Source organism: Podarcis filfolensis (assembly GCF_964270895.1).
Source record: "Podarcis filfolensis genome assembly, chromosome: 3".
Classification (NCBI taxonomy): domain Eukaryota; kingdom Metazoa; phylum Chordata; class Lepidosauria; order Squamata; family Lacertidae; genus Podarcis; species Podarcis filfolensis.
This window is the reverse complement of record NC_139606.1, coordinates 40,090,640-40,108,618: the sequence shown is the minus strand read 5'-3', so window position 1 is coordinate 40,108,618 and position 17,979 is coordinate 40,090,640. Positions and strand designations below refer to the sequence as shown.

Below are 17,979 nucleotides of genomic sequence, written 5' to 3'. Positions count from 1 at the left end.
TTGTTCCCAGTATTTATGAAAAAAGAAATATCACCATAGCTATAGTGCTGTTGGTATTCTCATGTGTAGCTCAGAGTAAATCCAGAATTCCATCATTCAAGATGGCTGATTTCCTGGCACAAATTTCTCTCTTTATTTACAGCAGGCTGGAAGAAATATTTGTTCAGAAAATATAAATCTATACTCCTAAAGACTGTAAAAAAATAAAAATAAAAAATAGGCAGCAGGGTAGGTCAATTTGGGGTCCCAACAGCAGCGGCTTTGTAATCCTTGCCACAAGTAGATCAAAGAGGGCGATCTTTGTTTTCTTCTGCCATTGTTTAAATCCCAAGTAAAAATAGAACTCTGACCAGGTTCAAATGAAGGTTGTTCTGAGAGCAACTTGTTCCTGCAGCGCTAGGAAAGTTTCTTGCCGCCAGTGAATCTCACAGTGTGAAGCCTAACCAGGGCAAACAAAGATATGCAAGAGAATGAAAAGACCAATCCCATCATTATCCCTGCTTTTGTGGAAGACGTGTAACCTCTTTTTAACCAAATAAAGATAACAGTACCCTGGCACAAATATAGGATAGGTAAATGTTACAATAGGTCCAGCTATCATTATGGAATGGAATGCTGAAGTGTAGAAGGTAATACTTAGCATTAACAGTATTGCAAATTTTGTTCAGCTTCAGGCTGCAGAATGCATTCCTCTTACTTTCCTGTCTCTGCCCATGAAACCTTCTTTTCCCTCCCCACCCCCTCCTAATCTAATTGGGAATTGGATGCTCCAAGTTGTGACTGCTACAGAACTTTCCTGCTGAGTCATGACATTGCTTGCTCAGACATTGCTAAAGCAGCCTTTTCATGGTTTGGTTTGTTTGTTTTTAAGGGAAAGGCTCCGCACCGTCAGCTTGCTGAAAGGATGTTCGCTAGCTATGATTGCACCTCACCAAAGTAATGGGCTCTCCTACTGCCGTCATTTGCCGATGCTTCTTGATGTGACATAGGCCACATGACTGGGATGTCCAAATGGCAAGTGTTGACAGGTAATGGTCACTAGAAGAAGGCTTCCGTTGTTTATCATGGTGCTACTGAAAGTCTACTGGGAGCTGACAGATGCCACTCCAGAAGGTTAATAAGATGAAGGCAGCTCCTCCAGCTGGACCATAAGAGGGATTATGTCTGAGCAGCAGATAAACAGCTTATTCCAGAAACAGACACTGCTTTTTTTTCTTCTTGTTTAAACTTCGTCACTCTTCTCCGAATTCTCACTCCAGTTCTACTTTCATTCTCTCTGGGTGACAGGTGTGAGCTTGAGAATTTGCTCAGGTTTTCTGCATCCACACCTGTTATTACACATCAGGCCAGAGAGCATTCTAAACGACTTGGGGTTTGGCAACCCCTTTCGGGGGGGTGGAAAACGCAGCTAGTAGGAAGTTTTGTTCCTAAAGTCAGTCCAACATAAGTTCTGTTTCCTGAATAACCAGCCTTGAACATTGTGAATGATAAAAAAGCAGCATGCATCTGAAAAGTGGATTAATATTTCTTATAATTTGGCTTGCGCTCCAAGTTCAAGGAAGCAAAGGTGAGTATATCTTAAAATACATTGATGCTTCAGTTGGGGGTGGGGAAGCAGGGGGTTTAGCTGAGAGGAATAAATGCCAAATTTACTGTGCGAATGTTAAAATGTGTTTTGCACTCCAGATTTGGGCATGCTTTCATTGAAGAGTAATTTTTGCTATAGGATTTGTTATTCCTATTCAATATCGCTGTATTGCAGAAACTTTTTGTGCTACCCTTCATAAAAATTCCTAGTATGCCTGATTCAGTCAAATTAGCCTCTGTCGATGATGCACTTCACTTTAGACCTTTCAGTAAGACACATATAATCTCAAAACCAAAAAAGGCAATAAATGTGAAGAGGTAAGTATGGATTTCTGCTGAAAATGTTTAATCCAGCTAAAGTTGGTCATTTAAGTTAGTTGCAAATTCACTACCAACTTTTCCTTTTAGTTTCAGTGAGGCTTAATTATAAATAACTTTTGGGTGAATAATGTGATTCCATTTCATTTTAAGAGAAACTGCTATAGTTCACATTGCAGATGTACTTGCCATCAAGGTGTTTCTGTGTTAATGATAATGCTGTACAGGGATTAAAAACATTATTTAAGTGTTTGCTGAGAAAGGCATGAACTAACAATGATAATAAAATGGTACATACTACTTTTGCAGTGAATTAATTTTTAAAAACAAACAAATAAAGTCTCACTTTGTTTTAGAATGGAGTCCTAATATAAGCAAAGGCATTTAGTCTACATCAGAACTGGGCTATCTTCCTTCTGATGAAGTGAAAAGTTCACATGCTTTGAATTTTGTGTAACAGAAACAGCATTGTCACTGTTACGTTTCCCTTTTTCTTTCTAGACAGAAAACAGCAATTGGGTGGGGGATTTTGTTATTATTTAGTGGTTCATTTGGTGTACTGATTTTCTTTCATTTTTAATAAATAGATAAATTCACATTGCTATGATTGGATTTTTTAAAAATGCAAGGATTCAGTCCACGTTCCAACTCTGGGTTTGTCCAACATATTTCCATGAAAAGTGAAGTACAAAAAATGAGTGGATTTTAGACTGCCTCACTCATTATTGAATAACTTCATACATATACCAGACATCTCCATTGTGCAGGTAAACGTCAAACAGGATTCAGGATCAAATCTATTTTTATTGGATTGTCAAAATGAGTAGGGATAGATTAATGACAGTGTGTTCCCAATACTGTTTTGAAATAATGTCGCTAGATGAAACAATGCAGTCATTTTTCTGCTATTTTTCTTAAGCTGCCTGATAATAGGAAGTATAATCATTCACTAACATACTCAAATAGCTGTAGCAAACACTGATCAGAATCAACGTTGAGAATATTTGTCTAGAGAAAAATATAATTTAGCTAAGTAGTAGTACCACTTACAGTTGTCTTTTGAAACCATTGTTTGTTATTCCATCTTTCATTTTCACAATCCAGTTAATATAATCCTTTAATACTGTTTTAAAAATTGGGACACCTGGATGCTAGAGAAAAGTGAATGCTTATCTGCAGCAAGAGCTATAAGCAAAATGTGGGCAGAGATTCACTGCTCTTGCATTGAATGAACCTTTTGAAGCAATTAAAACAACCTTATTTGACAGATTGTCAATTAACAAGGGTATAAATCTTGTGGCCTTTTTAAAAAAAGAAATTTATTATACGGAAATATATGTTTGTTCTTATATAATTCTTGAGGATTTCAACCCGTCTGAAATTAGGAGTTACTGGATGACATTATAGGAAGAAGAAAGTGACTCTCTGAAACTTCCTGATAGAGATTATGAATTATTTCCCCAAGAAGTCGTCATTTAGAGGATAAGGCACAAGGCAACTACCTGGGTCAGGAGGGGACAGGAAAAGGATTAAATAATAAAATCTCTTTTTTCTTATACTTTGAACCTGCACCAGACAGCTTAACTCAAGATTATTTCTGTGCATAGGGGCTATGACAGATCAGAAGATTTATCTTAAACAGTGCTGGTATTTGTCAGTTTGTGTTATAGTCTTCCCAATGTGATTTCCCCCTCCCCATTTTTCATTTTTGGAAGTATGGCATGAAAATGCATGCACATATTTTGATACCCCTACCCTACCCACTTGATACTAGAGTCTTGTGGCACCTCAAAGACTAACAAATTTATCATAGCATAAATTTCATGTCCACAAAGCAGTCCACAAATTCATAATGAATTTGTTAGATGGCAATCCTAATTCCACAGACCCAGGGAGTAAGCCTCGTTGAATTCAATAGGACTTATTTCTGAGTCGAAATGGTTAGGACCACACTGTTAGGCTTTGTTGTTTTGGGTGCAGCAGGCTAACATGGCTAGCCTCTAGAGATTTGGGCAGATATATATTTTATTTAAATGTACTGCCAGAAAGTTGTCATTATACCTGGACAGAGATTAACACTATGAGAGTTGCATTAGGAAACTTCAATTATTTGTTCGGATGAAAGGACCGCTTTGATACTGGGCTCATCATTTTCTTGCTTGAGTAAACACAGAGACAGCAATTATGCAGCTGCCCCAGAGCACATTGTGATGTAGGTTCTCCTCATCCAACTATCTTTTGGAAACTTCCCACAACAGTAATGTCATCTTCCAGGAAGGTCTGTCATGTTAGATTCTACACTGGGATGTGGACAGTCATGGCATAGCAGCTTACTGCGATGGTGTGTATACGGGCCTACTCTTGACATAGCAATCTAAGCCACATCCTAGAATTCAGTTTCTAATCTTGGCTCTACCTCTGTTTTTCAGCAACTATTAGCTTTGATAATGGGTCTCAGACATGAAACACCGTTTCAGAATGAATCTGATACCCAAATGAAAGGCAGATGCAAGACATTCTGTCATACATGGACAAAGTGCTGCGAAAGCATTAATTTGACTTATATACTGACTTCCTACTTATATTTAAATAACTTTGTTATCCTTGCAACAAAATTCCCCCAGGACACAGTTGAAATAGTGTATCTTCATGGTTTGAAGGTGCAACTTCAAGAACATTCCAAATATCAATGCACAGGTATAAAGAATAAACTAAAATAATAATTGTAAGTCTTCTTGTTAGAGAATTAGAGGGAAATACACCCAATGTTAGGAGGAGACTTCCAGATGATTTGACCCACATCAGGGATATAGGAAGCTGCTGTTTACCAAGCCCAAATCCATTGCTCCCTCTAGCTTAGTTTTGTCCTTACAGTGATTAGCAGCAGTTCCCCAGAGCTTCAAGCAGTGCTCTTTCTCAACCTGCAGCTGCCAGAGATTGAACCTGGGTCTTTCTGCCTGCTAGCCACGTGCTGTGCCACTGACCTATGGTACTTCCTCATCCTTTCTTAGCACATTAAAGCTATTTGGAATTTCCTCTTAGGGCTCCATGAATATTAGGCATAATTCCAATGGTTGCTCAGACAAGCTGGCAACATACACATATCCCTCCTAAGCAGAATTCTAGTCATATTTTTCTTCCACACCCTGAACTACTAATATAAGATGCATGATCATTCTTGTCACAATATTATTGACTCCTTTTGTTATACATGAAAATTATGTCATGGTGAAATGTTGCTGAAAGCATTTAAAAAAACCCTATATTGTATTTAATTGGGTCAGCCACATGTGAATGTACTATCTCTTGATGATGTTACATCGCTTGATGGCTTATCACACACTGTGTTGCCTTTGCTGAAACAGTGCAATATTGTTGAATGGCATCAAAGCATAATTCACACATCCATGTTATCATCACATGATTCAGGAGTTATTCGGTGAGTCATATGAATGTGTGGACATGTTCTCTGTCTAAATTACTTACACATTGAGATCAAGTACCTCTACATTGTGTCCTTTCCTTTTCAGAAAAGAATACGAGGATCATGTGGTTCATGGAAGCCTAATGTGAGTTTTAGGTCAGAGAATAAATATTCACCAGTTTATTCAGACAGGCGCACAAAAGCTTTCTATGTGCTTTGAGAAATCATTCTAATTACTTCTGGCTTTCCACTTCCCCTCCTGACGGCCTCAGCAGTGACTAGCAACTGTTAAAGATCTCTGTTTATATAACTGACCTCAAGAAGAAGGTTAAAAATATCTGTACCAAGAGGCCCTCATCACAATTTTTCTTTTGTTTATGCAAGGCTACAAGCTTTTGAGTGCTCATCGCCATTCCACAAGTTAATTTTTCTGTTCACAGTGGAAATGCTATAGACAGTTGTATTGGCTGTGTTAAACACATGCAACCTGTTCTCTGACACAAGACCTGGGAGTGACCTTTTTGTATTGTTGAAGTATTACTTATAAATATGACATAGGGATAAACTAGTCATCATGATAGATATGCTTGTCATATTTATTGTATACCATCCATCTGGGTCCAAACTATTATGTTTTAAGATCAGGAGGGGGGAGCCTTTTGCCTACTTCTGAAAGAAGATATATACAATGAAGTGTTTGAATTGACTGTGTTGGTCAGTTAGATTAGATAGAGGCATTGCATGCTTGACTCTTGATAGCATGGTGACTAGTGTCTTATTCCTCTGAGACAAGGAGACTTGATAATAACAGGGAAAATGTGTGGGGGGGGAGAACTCTGGAGTGCGAGAACAAGGCAACTAATGCTAATAACAGACCCTCTGTACAATAATGATCCAAATCAATAGGTCCAAATTAATATCGAGTAGTACTGTACTCTTGGCAGGAAGCTCACTCTATTGTAGTCTGTGGTCTGGTGTTTTCTTTTTAATTTCATAATTTTACTGTGACTTCAAACCGGTCAGAAGAGCATTGCAATCTGTATGCTGTTCAGTTGCCTGTGTGTTCATATGGATGCATTTGCATCTGTGTGCCCTGGAGACAAGCTCCATCTACTCCCCCAGGAAAGTCATGTGCCCATATTTACAGAGGACAATCCTAGCCCAAGCCTGGTTTAAAGACAAAGAACCATAAAGAGAGACATTGAAGTTGCTCATCAACAGATTGATGAGCTTACAGATCACCTGATCTCAGTCTTCCCAATATGGTGACATGTACTGAGTTTCTATTTAGAACAATCATTTAACAGAAATCATTTCTAAACTAATTTGTATATATCCATTTCAGTTAACACGTGCAAATTTAATGTCTTTACCTCCTCTTTTTCGGTGATGTGCAAGTGACCAGCCTACAATCCCTATTCTAAGTCACTTCTATAGACTGTGGCAGGGGTGAGTGAATCGATGGATTGGGGTTTATTTGTTTCTCTTTTTTCCCATTTTAAGTTTAGTTCTCCACATTTCCACATCCATTTGCAAATTCTTCTTTTTTAATCACGAAAATTCATCAGCGTTTTAGTGTGAATTTCTCCTAATACACACAGTTCTATATGGAATTTTGCCTAACATTTTTATGCAAAGCAATAATACAGTTTTATTGTATCTTCATTAAGGTACGCAACCTTTTTGTGCAATCTTTGCCGTAGAGTATGCATTTTTGTAAGCATTGCTTGACTGGAAAACTCACTCGCTTGCAAAATACAGAGTAGTGTAGATTTCTAAGTCTGTTTATCTTTCAGTTCCTGTATTGGCACATTAGGTAGGTTCACCTTTAAATGCAAACTCAGTTGAATATCCCTCCCATCTCTACACTGAGGAAGGAGCTGGTCACTGAAGAATGGTAACCCTAGGAAGTCAAGTGAGCAATTTCTTAAGAAGGCATTTTGAAAAGGCACACAAGGGGACCAAAAAGGCACCACCATTTTTGAGGGGCAAGTACCAAAATGAAAACTGTTGTTGGTAGACAGGAATATTTGGGCATACCATACCTCAGTATATATACTTGCATGGGAGAATAATTAGTGTTTAATGTCCCTTCAATTGCTGTATTTTCTGAATTTTAAATTATTTATTATTAATAACTTATTATTTATCCCACCTCTCTTAAAAGGTGTTGCAAGTGGCTTAGTGCATGAGTGTGTGTTATGTTTTTCTTCAAAGAACCAGCCAGCTCTTTCCAACTCAGCTCCTTTCTTATTTTCCCTAGAGGACCAAATCCTACTTTGAACTAGTCTTCACACTCTTTCATAGTATAAGTTTGGAACTGCCTTATAAAGAGGCAAAATGTTAAGGTCAAGGCATGTAATGGGGGTGATGGCATTTATATAGAGCCTGTATAGCTCTATACATTTGTTGTGCTTACTGTTGGTATTTTGAATAGTAAGATTCCCTAAGGGCCAGCTGCTTTAGTACATCCGGTTGAGAGCTGATGAATGGCTGAGAAACCAAACTTTTAGCAAGCTGTATCCTTTCGCAGTAGAAGGGAGCAGAATTAGTCCTACTCTAGCAGCTTCAAATACACAGCCAAAGCTCTACACAAGCAGGAGCTACCCTTTTAACTTGTATTATAAGAAAGGGAAAGTTCTGAATGTGAATATTCCTCCCCCTTCATTGAACTGAATGGGAAATTCTGCTACTGGAAAAATTTGCTCAAGTTGTATAGTATGTGAGTGATACGTCTTTCTTATTCAGCTGGCAGACTCAAGTATTATTTCTTTGTTCTGACTGTATTGCAATGTTCATATGATAATATAAGCATATTCTTGATTGGATTTGCCCATCTGCCACATTTAAATACTGATCTGTATTTAATTATTAAAGCTCCCTTTCCATCATTAGTTTTGCCTGGTAATTTAAATACAAGCAGTGCAGCAGCTGAAAATGTAATTCTTGTTCTTAGCTTGCTTAGCAGCATATATAAGAAAGCTAATAAAATTATCCACTTGATAATTTTTGGAAGGGGAAGTTGTCATCCAATACTGCTTTTGTCTCTGAATTTATGCAACTTTTCCCATTAGTAATTGGTCTACAGTGGTACCTCAGGTTAAGTACTTAATTCGTACCGGAGGTCCGTTCTTAAACTGAAACTGTTCTTAACCTGAAGCACCACTTTAGCTAATGGGGCCTCCTGCTCCTGCTGCGCCGCCGGAGCACGATTTCTGTTCTTATCCTGAAGCAAAGTTCTTAACCCGAGGTACTATTTCTGGGTTAGCGGAGTCTGTAACCTGAAGCGTATGTAACCTGAAGCGTATGTAACCCGAGGTACCACTGTACTCTGAAGGCAGTATGCCTTGCTAATCAATCAGGCAGTCCTGCCTTCATTTTGAAAGTATCTTATGGGACAGAAATAATTTGCTTTTCATAGCTTTCCAGCATTGGGCTGACCTTCAGGATATTATTGCCCCTTCCTCCAAAATTATTCAAATTTCAGCAGGTTTGTTTTACGCGATCACCTACAGCTGTTTGGTCCACATTCTACATTTTGTTAGTCTTCTATTTTACATAACTATATTATTAATGCTTTTTGCTATGGGCAGTTGTGACAGTGCCCCTCAACTGAATCCACTATTTGTCAATCAATTTGTCATCAGCCAATGAAATGATCTAATGATCTAATGTTTGATGCTATCAAGTGCTGCCATGAATAGGGCACCAACAGTGAGGGCTAGCTTGTTCCAGGAGGACTGTCAAAAGAATTTAGGTGGCATGGAAAGGGGAAAGAGTTGTTAATAGAAAGAATAGTGCCTCAAAGATGTACCAGTGAGTCAACATTTGCACAGATTTGTGAATAAGAAAAATGTTACATAAATGTTAAGTGATAATGAAAGGTCAGCGGTGTGTGACAGATGTCTGCCTATCTACAATTGAATTATAATTGGGGAGGGGGTAGAATATTTCCACAGCTGTACAGAAATCAGGAAATGCCTTTGCAAATAACCAGAACTAAGTAAAAGGGCAAAATTATCATGCTTAGCCAATATGTCACATGCAGATACTGATAATAGCATAAAATATTTGTTATATGTGGCAAATCTGAGGCTGGAGATTAGCTATCCATGCTTCTGAGGTTATTTGAAAATATATGTATCGACAAACTCATATATGTAGTGCTTCTAAAGAGCGAGAAGCTGGATGGAGCCCAAGACTGACAAGTCCTGCCATTAGCTGTGGTAGGACTGAAGTAGAACGCAACATGGTTACTCAACAATGCAGGATACTCAAAAGCACTTCTTAAAACTGTTACTTTACATATTCTAGAATTGGTCATAACATTAAAAATGGATTCTAGGGCTAAATCCTTTCACAAATTACTAAAGCATGCTTACACCCGGCACAATTGAACAGCAGTCTCTCTTACTGAGAGAGGGAACTAAGCTGCCCCACCAAGTGAATGTTTTAAAGTGAGTGGGTGGGGTGGAGGATAAATGGGAAATCCTTCTCAGACTTGGATTTTAATCCAAGATGGAGGATACTTTGGGGCTTGTGATACCATGCACCAGCCAGTGTGGTGTAGTGGTTAAGAGCGGTGGACTCGTAATCTGGGGAACTGGGTTCGCATCTCCACTCCTCCTTATGCAGCTGCTGGGTGACCTTGGGCTAGTCACACTTCTCTGAAGTCTCTCAGCCCCACTCACCTCACAGAGTGTTTGTTGTGGGGCAGGAAGGGAAAGGAGAATGTTAGCCACTTTGAGACTCCTTCAGGTAGTGATAAAGCGGGATATCAAATCCAAACTCTTCTTTCCTGTTCTTTGAGCTGCCAAAGTTTCCTTCTTGGAACAAGCTAGGTGAGCTCCATCAACACCCCTACATTCTTACCCTGCTTGTGGACTTCCAAACAGTTGGCCACTCTCAGACATGAATCTATATGGTCCGATTCAGCAAGACAAATTCATATATCCTTGTCCTGAATTTTCACACGATGTATATATGTGCTCAGTGTGAACAGATTAGCTATTTAATCTTGGAATACTCCTCTTTGTCACAAGCAATTGAATGGGAGGTTGCTGGTCCAGCACTGTGTTTTACAGCAAGGCCCTTTGCTCCTTTCTGGTGTTTGAATTGTATTTCTTTAGTTGAATATAGAGAGCAGCCTTATGCAGAGTCAGGCCAGCTATGCAACTTGCCACAGTTCAGAGAATGGTTAAGAGTCAAGACACACGGTGAGTTCTGCTACTATGCATTTTGCCCTCCCCAGGGAGAAAGCAGAACTACACCTTTAAAAATGATTTGGTTGGCTGTGGTATCAGGTGCAAATGGGAATGGCTCGTCAACACCCTACTAATCAACTTCTGTTGACTTTTTTAAAAAGAGAGAACAGGTATATCACAGTTCACCTGTCAAGGATTTAGAATTATGTGAAGCTAGGATGAGTCAAGCTTAATTGCCTACAGAAGGAAAGGAAGGGAATTCATAGTAGTACAAGTAATTTTCATGTCACAGGACTTCTTAAAGGATATATTGGTACTGAGCAGCTATAGAACTTGGCAAGTGAGATATTTTAAAAGGTGCTCAATGTGATGGCCTGCATTTTGTTGGTTTTGCTCTTTGGTGGAAAAAAGGTATGTAATTACTAGTAACTATATCTATGTAAGTAAGATATAGGGGAGGAGCTGGTGAACAATGATCTTTCCAAGTGTGGAGAGCTTGAAGACACAGGATATTGGGTTTATCTATTTATATTTTAGAAATGGATTACAGGGGAGATACAATTACCTCACAAAGCAGGCGAATGTGTTTTCGTCTTTCTGTGAATCCTTTGTCTGGCTTACTTCCCCCTGGTCTGGGAGGGGAGGGCCTTGACTGTGCCTAGTGATGAAAAGTACATGAAAGATCATGTGAGAGCAAGTATGTGTGGTGTTCACAAAAGTGATGGGAAATGAAACCTCTGGATGCCTCCTTTTTGTCCTTAACAGCAAATATTTATGCCATCTGCAAGAACCAGCTGCAAGGGGCTGTCTTTGTTTAGGCCAAAGTTTCCCAAACAGGTCTCCAGCTGTTTTTGTACAGCTCCTATCATCCCTAGCTAGCAGGACCAGTGGTCAGGAATGATGGGAAATGTAGTCCCAAAACAGCTGTAGACCCAAGTTTCAGAAACCCCAATTTAGGCATTTTTAAGGGGAACCAACCCCAAAGAGACTTACTTGCATTTGCACCATTTAAAGGTGTCAAAATGTAAGCACCAGTTAGGAAGGTTGAGGCTCCTAATTATTCATTTGCAGTTGTGGCTTTACCTGCCCTACACCTAACATCATGTGGGCATGGCTAGCTACAAACAGCTTTCTGAGCAAAAGTAGAACCCCTGATGGGCATAATTTAGCCTGCAGGCCAGAAATCCCTCACTCCTGCAGTGGAGTGTTTGATGGGGACTAGGAAGGCCTGAGTTCAAATTTCACAATGTGTTAGTGAAAAACAGATCTTGAATGAAAAATAATAGATTTGTTTACTGGGCCCAGGAAAAAACAACAACCCAGCATGTGAACTACATTGTGTTGTCACTTTAATGAGGCAATCTGAGACAGTTGTGTCAGGCACCAAGCACCATTCCTCCCACTTGCTTGCTTCACTGCCTGTACCAGCCATACTCTACCCATCTCTGTCCACCCACCTCGTGAGGCTTTCTGCCTCCCTGTCTCATTCTGAAGAAGGGCCAGAGGTTTTACCATGATTGAGGAAGGGAGGAGGGGGGGGGCTGCCAGTACTGATGGCAAATTAGCAATACAGTGGTACCTCTGGTTATGAAATTAATTCGTTCCGGAGGTCCGCTCTTAACCTGAAACCGTTCTTAACCTGAGATACTACTTTAGCTAATGGGGCTTCCCGCTGCCACTGCGCAATTTCTGTTCTCATCCTGAGGTAAATTTCTTAACCCAATGTACTCCTTCCCAGTTAGCAGAGTCTGTAACCCAAAGTGTTTGTAACCCAAGGTGTTTGTAATCCGAGGAACAACTGTATAAGAAACCAGCAGTGCAGTGAGGTAATTTTAGATCCTGGACTTAATGGTTGTGTCCATGTGCAGTACACCAGTTGTAAAGCACATGTTTAAGACTTCTCATCTGCCACCCCGCACTTGACCCAGTCTATGATTGCAACAGCCTCTACGTTCCTGATAGATTCAAACCAAAACACCAACCAAAAATAGCATGGCAACTCTGTTTAAAAAAGAAATAATCTGAAAACGAACAATTTCTATACTTCACACTCGCTTAAACCATAATGTCATCTCCACAACAGGAGTGAAATGGAGTTTGCTGTGTCTCAGGAAAAGAAGTAGGAGAAAAGTGCAATCCCTTATGCCAGCCCTACATGTTGCTGTGCCCATTCTGCATGCTGGATCACAGAATGAACAAATAACAACTAACTAAATAAAAATAAGAACTTTTGTGAATCAATTTAGGCCAGTGCTGGCTGGGGCTGATAGGTTCAGTATATCTGTGGGGCTTCAGGTTGGGAAAGACTATATAGAAGTTTACAGCAAAATCAAGGTTTTATTTTCCCCGCCCCTTCCTTAGAATTGTAGAGTTGAAAGGGTCGTCTTGTCCAACCCCCTGCAATGCAGGAATCATTTTGCCCAATATGGAACTCGAACCCAAGACTCTGAGATTAAGAGTCTCAGGCCAACTGAACTATCAAGAAGTTGTTCCATACATGCTTCACATTTGTGCCTTATGATTGAAAGTTTTTGTATAGCGCTGCTTTTCCACTTTGGCAGTGCCCTAGTTCATGCAAGGTTGTTTGTTGTTGTTATTGTTTACAAGTCCCTGTCAAAGCCTTCCCAATTATTGAATATCTCGTGTGGTTCTCCTTCTTAGGTGTGCCGTTTCAGCAAACTGTTTTATTTGTGTTTGATGCTCATTTTGCCTGGTCACAGGTTAGTGAAAAACAAATGATTGTTGATAGAAATGGAGCTGAGAAATATGGCAGAACCGCATTGTTGTCTTCTCTTTCCTTGTTGTCAGTAAGATATTAGAAGCTCAGTGTGTGTGTGTGTGTGTGTGTGTGTGTGTGTGTGTATGCGTGTATGCCCTGCCCTTGCAACCAACACTAAGATTTGTGCAAAAGAATAGTTCTGGACCAGACTCATATTATCCAGGTGTTTTACTCTCTGTGTGGAAGAGCACTTGTCTAAATGGTCTTAAAACGTACTGGAATAACTGTTCCCAGCTTGTGTGTTTTGAAAAAGACATCCATTGGAATGTTAATTAAGAAATTATGCAACAGTCCAATGCACAAAGGAAGCTACTTTTTCTCTGACATATTACCGGAAGTGTCACTCCCCCCAATTTTTTTCCTGTCAGTTCAGATTCAATTCATTCAATTCCAAATCATCACAATGAAGCATATATTCTCTCTTATTTTCTTTTCATCTATCTAACAACCACTGACATAATAATGAATGTTTACGGCTTTGCTTGAAGCTATATTCTTCATTTCAGAGAGTAAGAGAAAACTATAGACGTAGATCATTCCTGCTACGTGGAAACTTGTCATGCTCCACTAAATATTTAGCTCTTAGTTTTCCTAATATTCTTATTTTCTTGTAAGCTTGATTCTCTTGAAAGACATTTGATTCCTTTTCTCTGCCCCTTACTGAATTTGAACTATTTCCAAATGCAATTACCATCTACAGTCAATTCATTGGTATCTAAGTTAGCTACACACATATTGTTGGCCTCCTAGACAAATATTTTCTGCCTCAGAAAGTTTTCCAATTATCTACACATTTTACCATTTCCTTTTCATGGAAGGTCTTTAAACAAATATTGGGATGCTATTTACCTTTCCTTCTTTTAGGTTGCTTGTGCAATTAAAAGACAGAACTGCAAAAATGCTTCCAAAGCATCTTGAAAAGTTCATTTAAAATCAACATTATAAATTTTTTTAAGCATCAGTGAATAAAATTGAAAATATAATTACTTCACTGACTGCTCCTTCATTATCTCCATGAAACTGATAATGCAGCTTTTTTTTTTTTTTGAGCCATTGAAATTCAAAGCTCATAATTTCCTTACTGTTAACTTAAAAATTCACACGCACCTTGAATTAGTATGTCATGTATCAAGCTGTGTTAGGCATAATATCTAGACTAGCAAATACGCTGTACAAAGTTCTGCTCTCGTTTATTAAAGATTACTTTCCTGCATAATTTCCCACAAAAAGGTTAGTGACAACTTTCCCAGTGCTTTGGTATCTTTCATGAGCCAGAAGCAGATGCATCCTGGTGGGGCTGGGAGTGCCTGGAGTGCATGTGACTCAAAACAGCCAAGCATAAGCTGCTGAATGATGCAACAGGCAAACCCACTTTGACTTGAAAGAGAAGATAAATGTAGCACAGTGGACAGTAATGCATAGGTTAGACAGCAGATCTACACTCAGTTCCTTGTAACAGAGGCAAGTTATAATGAAACATTTGTCATGTTGTTGGTATTTTGAGGTAATAGTTTGTTTCCTTATTCTTCAGTAAATGGGGGTTGACTACCCACAACCATCTGTGTACTGTATAGCATTTTATTGATGTTTTTTTTTTCTTTTTGCCTTTCCTTTAACAGAGACCCCTAATAAAATGAATCGCGGTGAAGCAAAACATCTTGCAGGTGCTTCAGGGTCTGAAAAGTCAGAAAGAACGACAAAGAGGTCTAAAGTATCCACCATCCGAAGGATATTTGATATGGCGAAACATCGAACAAAGAGGTCTTCTTTTTTCCCAACTGGAGTGAAGGTTTGCCCTCAAGAGTCAGTGAAACAAATTTTAGCAAGCCACCAAGCTTATTATAGGCTAAGAGGTGAGCATGCCACAATTTGACCTGCTTTCGATATACCACGCAATTATTTTTGTAACAAGTACCCATAACCTATTGGCCCATAACCTATTGGCCACATGTTCGCTTTTTCTTGCAAGAAAAGACTTTGAAAGAGACTCTGTAGGCAGTGTTATATCTTTCCTGATATAAGTGGTGCAACACTGCCAGTATTTTAAAAATGACCGTGTGGGGTCCCAGTGTTATACTTCAAAGTTTGGCTGTGGAGAAGTTGGTGTCAAAATTCTCCTCAGCCGTGAAGATCAGTGGATGACCTAAGGCAAGTCAATGAAAGTCAGCCTAGGCCAGCTCACAAGGTTGTCTGATGCTAAAATGAGATAATTTTTAATGTATTTTATGGTGCTCCAATCTCCTTGGAGAGAGGGTGAGGTATAAATGTGACAAACAGTCTATAAGCAACAATTTATACTGAATCAGACAAACAGCCTGGTCTTGTGCTGTCAGTTCTGCCTGCGTTTCATCTCTTCATAAGTAACCATGTAAACCCAGGGTAACCAAAATGGTGTCCTCAAAATGATGCTTGACTACAACTCCCAGAGGATTTCACAGAGGCAGGTAGTTGACTGCTGTGGGAAATGGGACTTGATGAGCCCTTAGTCTTCTGATCCAGTAGGGTTCTTGTTGTTTGTTGTTTTCTTAAATTGCAGCTTAATTCTAGAGATGTTGTGTTGAACCAACAGCATTCCAGAGGCAGCTTGCCCTCCACACACACTGAATCCTAGTACAGCCCAATGTGAGCTGTGTCACATGAATTTCTGGATGATGTGTTTTCGTTCTAGGAAAAGTAGCACAAGGCAGAAGTAGGATTCTTTTATGCCCTCCTGCGTCACTTAGAACTATATCTAACCTATGGACATCTGGAGATTTGTGCTGCACCACGCCAAAAGAAGGGTGTTGGAGGAAGGTTTTCCAAGACACACAGGCTTTTGAGGGGCTGTTTATAATGATGTAGCTGCTTTGAATTAAAAGGATCCAGATAGCGTACACCTGCAGTCCAAGACAAATTTAATAGTTTAGTGAAGCTGTTTGAGTTTGTCTGCTAAATATGATAAATGCTGTCCCTCTTCCAGAGCATCAGCAAATGCAGAAAAATTGTCATGCAGTTCCACATATTTCTGCATCTCTCATATTTATGTTTTGTGAGTTAGAGTTAAGATGTTCCGCAAGAATGTTTGTAGAACGTATATAATACATTATCTTGAATAATTCATCAGCCGTGGTGCCATAGGTTTTGTCACACATGAGTTTTGCAAATGGGTTAAAAATGATTCATGTGTATCAGGAACTTGTGGTGTTTACAGAAAAACTGCAAGCAGATAAATTTTCTGCCATTTTATAGAATGGAATAAATCCAACCTAGAACTGTAAAAGTTGATGGCTTCCTATTTGCCCAGAATGGCACCTGTTTTCTTCAAGACCTAAATACCGCAAGAGGCAGCACTATTACTAGGATCACAGGGATAGGAGGAGTATGGTTAACCATTCCCTTTCCAGCAAGATCCTCTCCCTGCATAGTAATTATGCTTAGGAAGAAAACTGGTGTTGTGTGTGCTCCTCTTTTTATGCTATGATCCCAACAAAAATCCCATCAAAATCCCCACAAGATGTGGTGTGGGGCAAGGAGAAGGCATGGCTGGGTATGGCCTGCAGATTGGTGTTCTCTGACTGCAGGATTTCATGCATGCTCTGAATGTTACTTGGTATCATTAAACAAATAGTGATTGAGCAGGAGATATAGTTCATCTGCCAAGGAACAGTTAAAGCATCAAAGACTAGGGGGTGGGGCGGGTTAGCATGGTGTGCTGGCATATTCTGGGTATAGCTACTTCAATAGCCTCTGAGGTACTCCTTAGGTAGTGGTTTTACTCAGTGGTGTTTCTCTGTTTGTGGAACAGCCCCCTCAGTGTGATGTTTCTGTCTCCTTTGCTCTTAACATTCGGGAAGTTGAAATAAATTTAAAAATTAAAAAAATTGTCCAGTAGCACCTTAGAGACCAACTAAGTTTGTTCCGGGTATAAGCTTTTGTGTGCATGCACACTTAACACAAAAGCTTATACCCAGCACAAACTTAGTTGGTCTCTAAGGTGCTACTGGGCAATTTATTTATTTATTTATTTATTTATTTATTTTATTTATTTATTTTATTTATTTATTTATTTATTTTACTACATCAGGCCATCACGGCTACCTACCTGAATTCGGGATGTTGTTTTTTTATTATTTTTTATACCCTAAGCAGCTACCTAGAATGAACTAATAAGGATGGAAAAGAAAGTTGCACAGTGATTAACCCTTTTATTTCAGCAAGACTATGGCAGAGATGGTACTCTTGAGAATGCATTATTGAATTCACCAAGTCACAATGTTTGCTTCCTTGAAGTAACTGTTTTGGGCTTCCTTGGCAATTTCCCACTCAAATCTATGTTGAATTTGGTAGCACCCTGGCAACTTTTATCAATCAGTTCAACAACACTTAAATCTTGCATGTCACCAGGTCCTGTGCACCATTCAAGTTTCTGTCCATGGATGCCTCTCGTCTGGTTGGTTCCATGGCCAACTGTTTAGGTTAGTCATTAAGGGCACCTAGAAATGTTACCTCTTTTTCATCACTGGAACATTGTAATCAAAGTCACTCATTATTACAATGTTTCTTCCTACGGCTTCCTCCTTTATTTCACTTTATATCTCAAAATCACTCTGGATGTTTTCAACAGGGGATGATGGTACCTTCCTAGTACTAAATTACTCTTAGGGCCTTGTATTGCCACCTAAGTGATT

General features: G+C 39.3%; 1 protein-coding gene across 7 annotated transcripts in view; it reads left to right on the top strand.

The window, feature by feature from the left end:
* The first annotated feature begins 874 nt into the window (after positions 1 to 874).
* IMPG1 (interphotoreceptor matrix proteoglycan 1) overlaps positions 875 to 17,979 on the top strand; it is a 71,955-nt gene continuing 54,850 nt past the window's right edge. For 5 of the 7 annotated variants that reach the window (XM_083608130.1, XM_083608127.1, XM_083608125.1 and 2 more), the window contains exons 1-2: positions 875 to 1,567; positions 14,932 to 15,165. In XM_083608130.1, coding sequence (XP_083464256.1) covers positions 1,501 to 1,567; positions 14,932 to 15,165 — 301 coding nt within the window. In that variant the 5' untranslated portion in view covers positions 875 to 1,500. Of the gene's footprint in view, positions 1,568 to 5,435; positions 5,486 to 6,674; positions 6,779 to 14,588; positions 14,817 to 14,931; positions 15,166 to 17,979 lie in introns of those variants that run through there. The other 2 variants (XM_083608128.1, XM_083608126.1) reach the window with 2 other exon arrangements.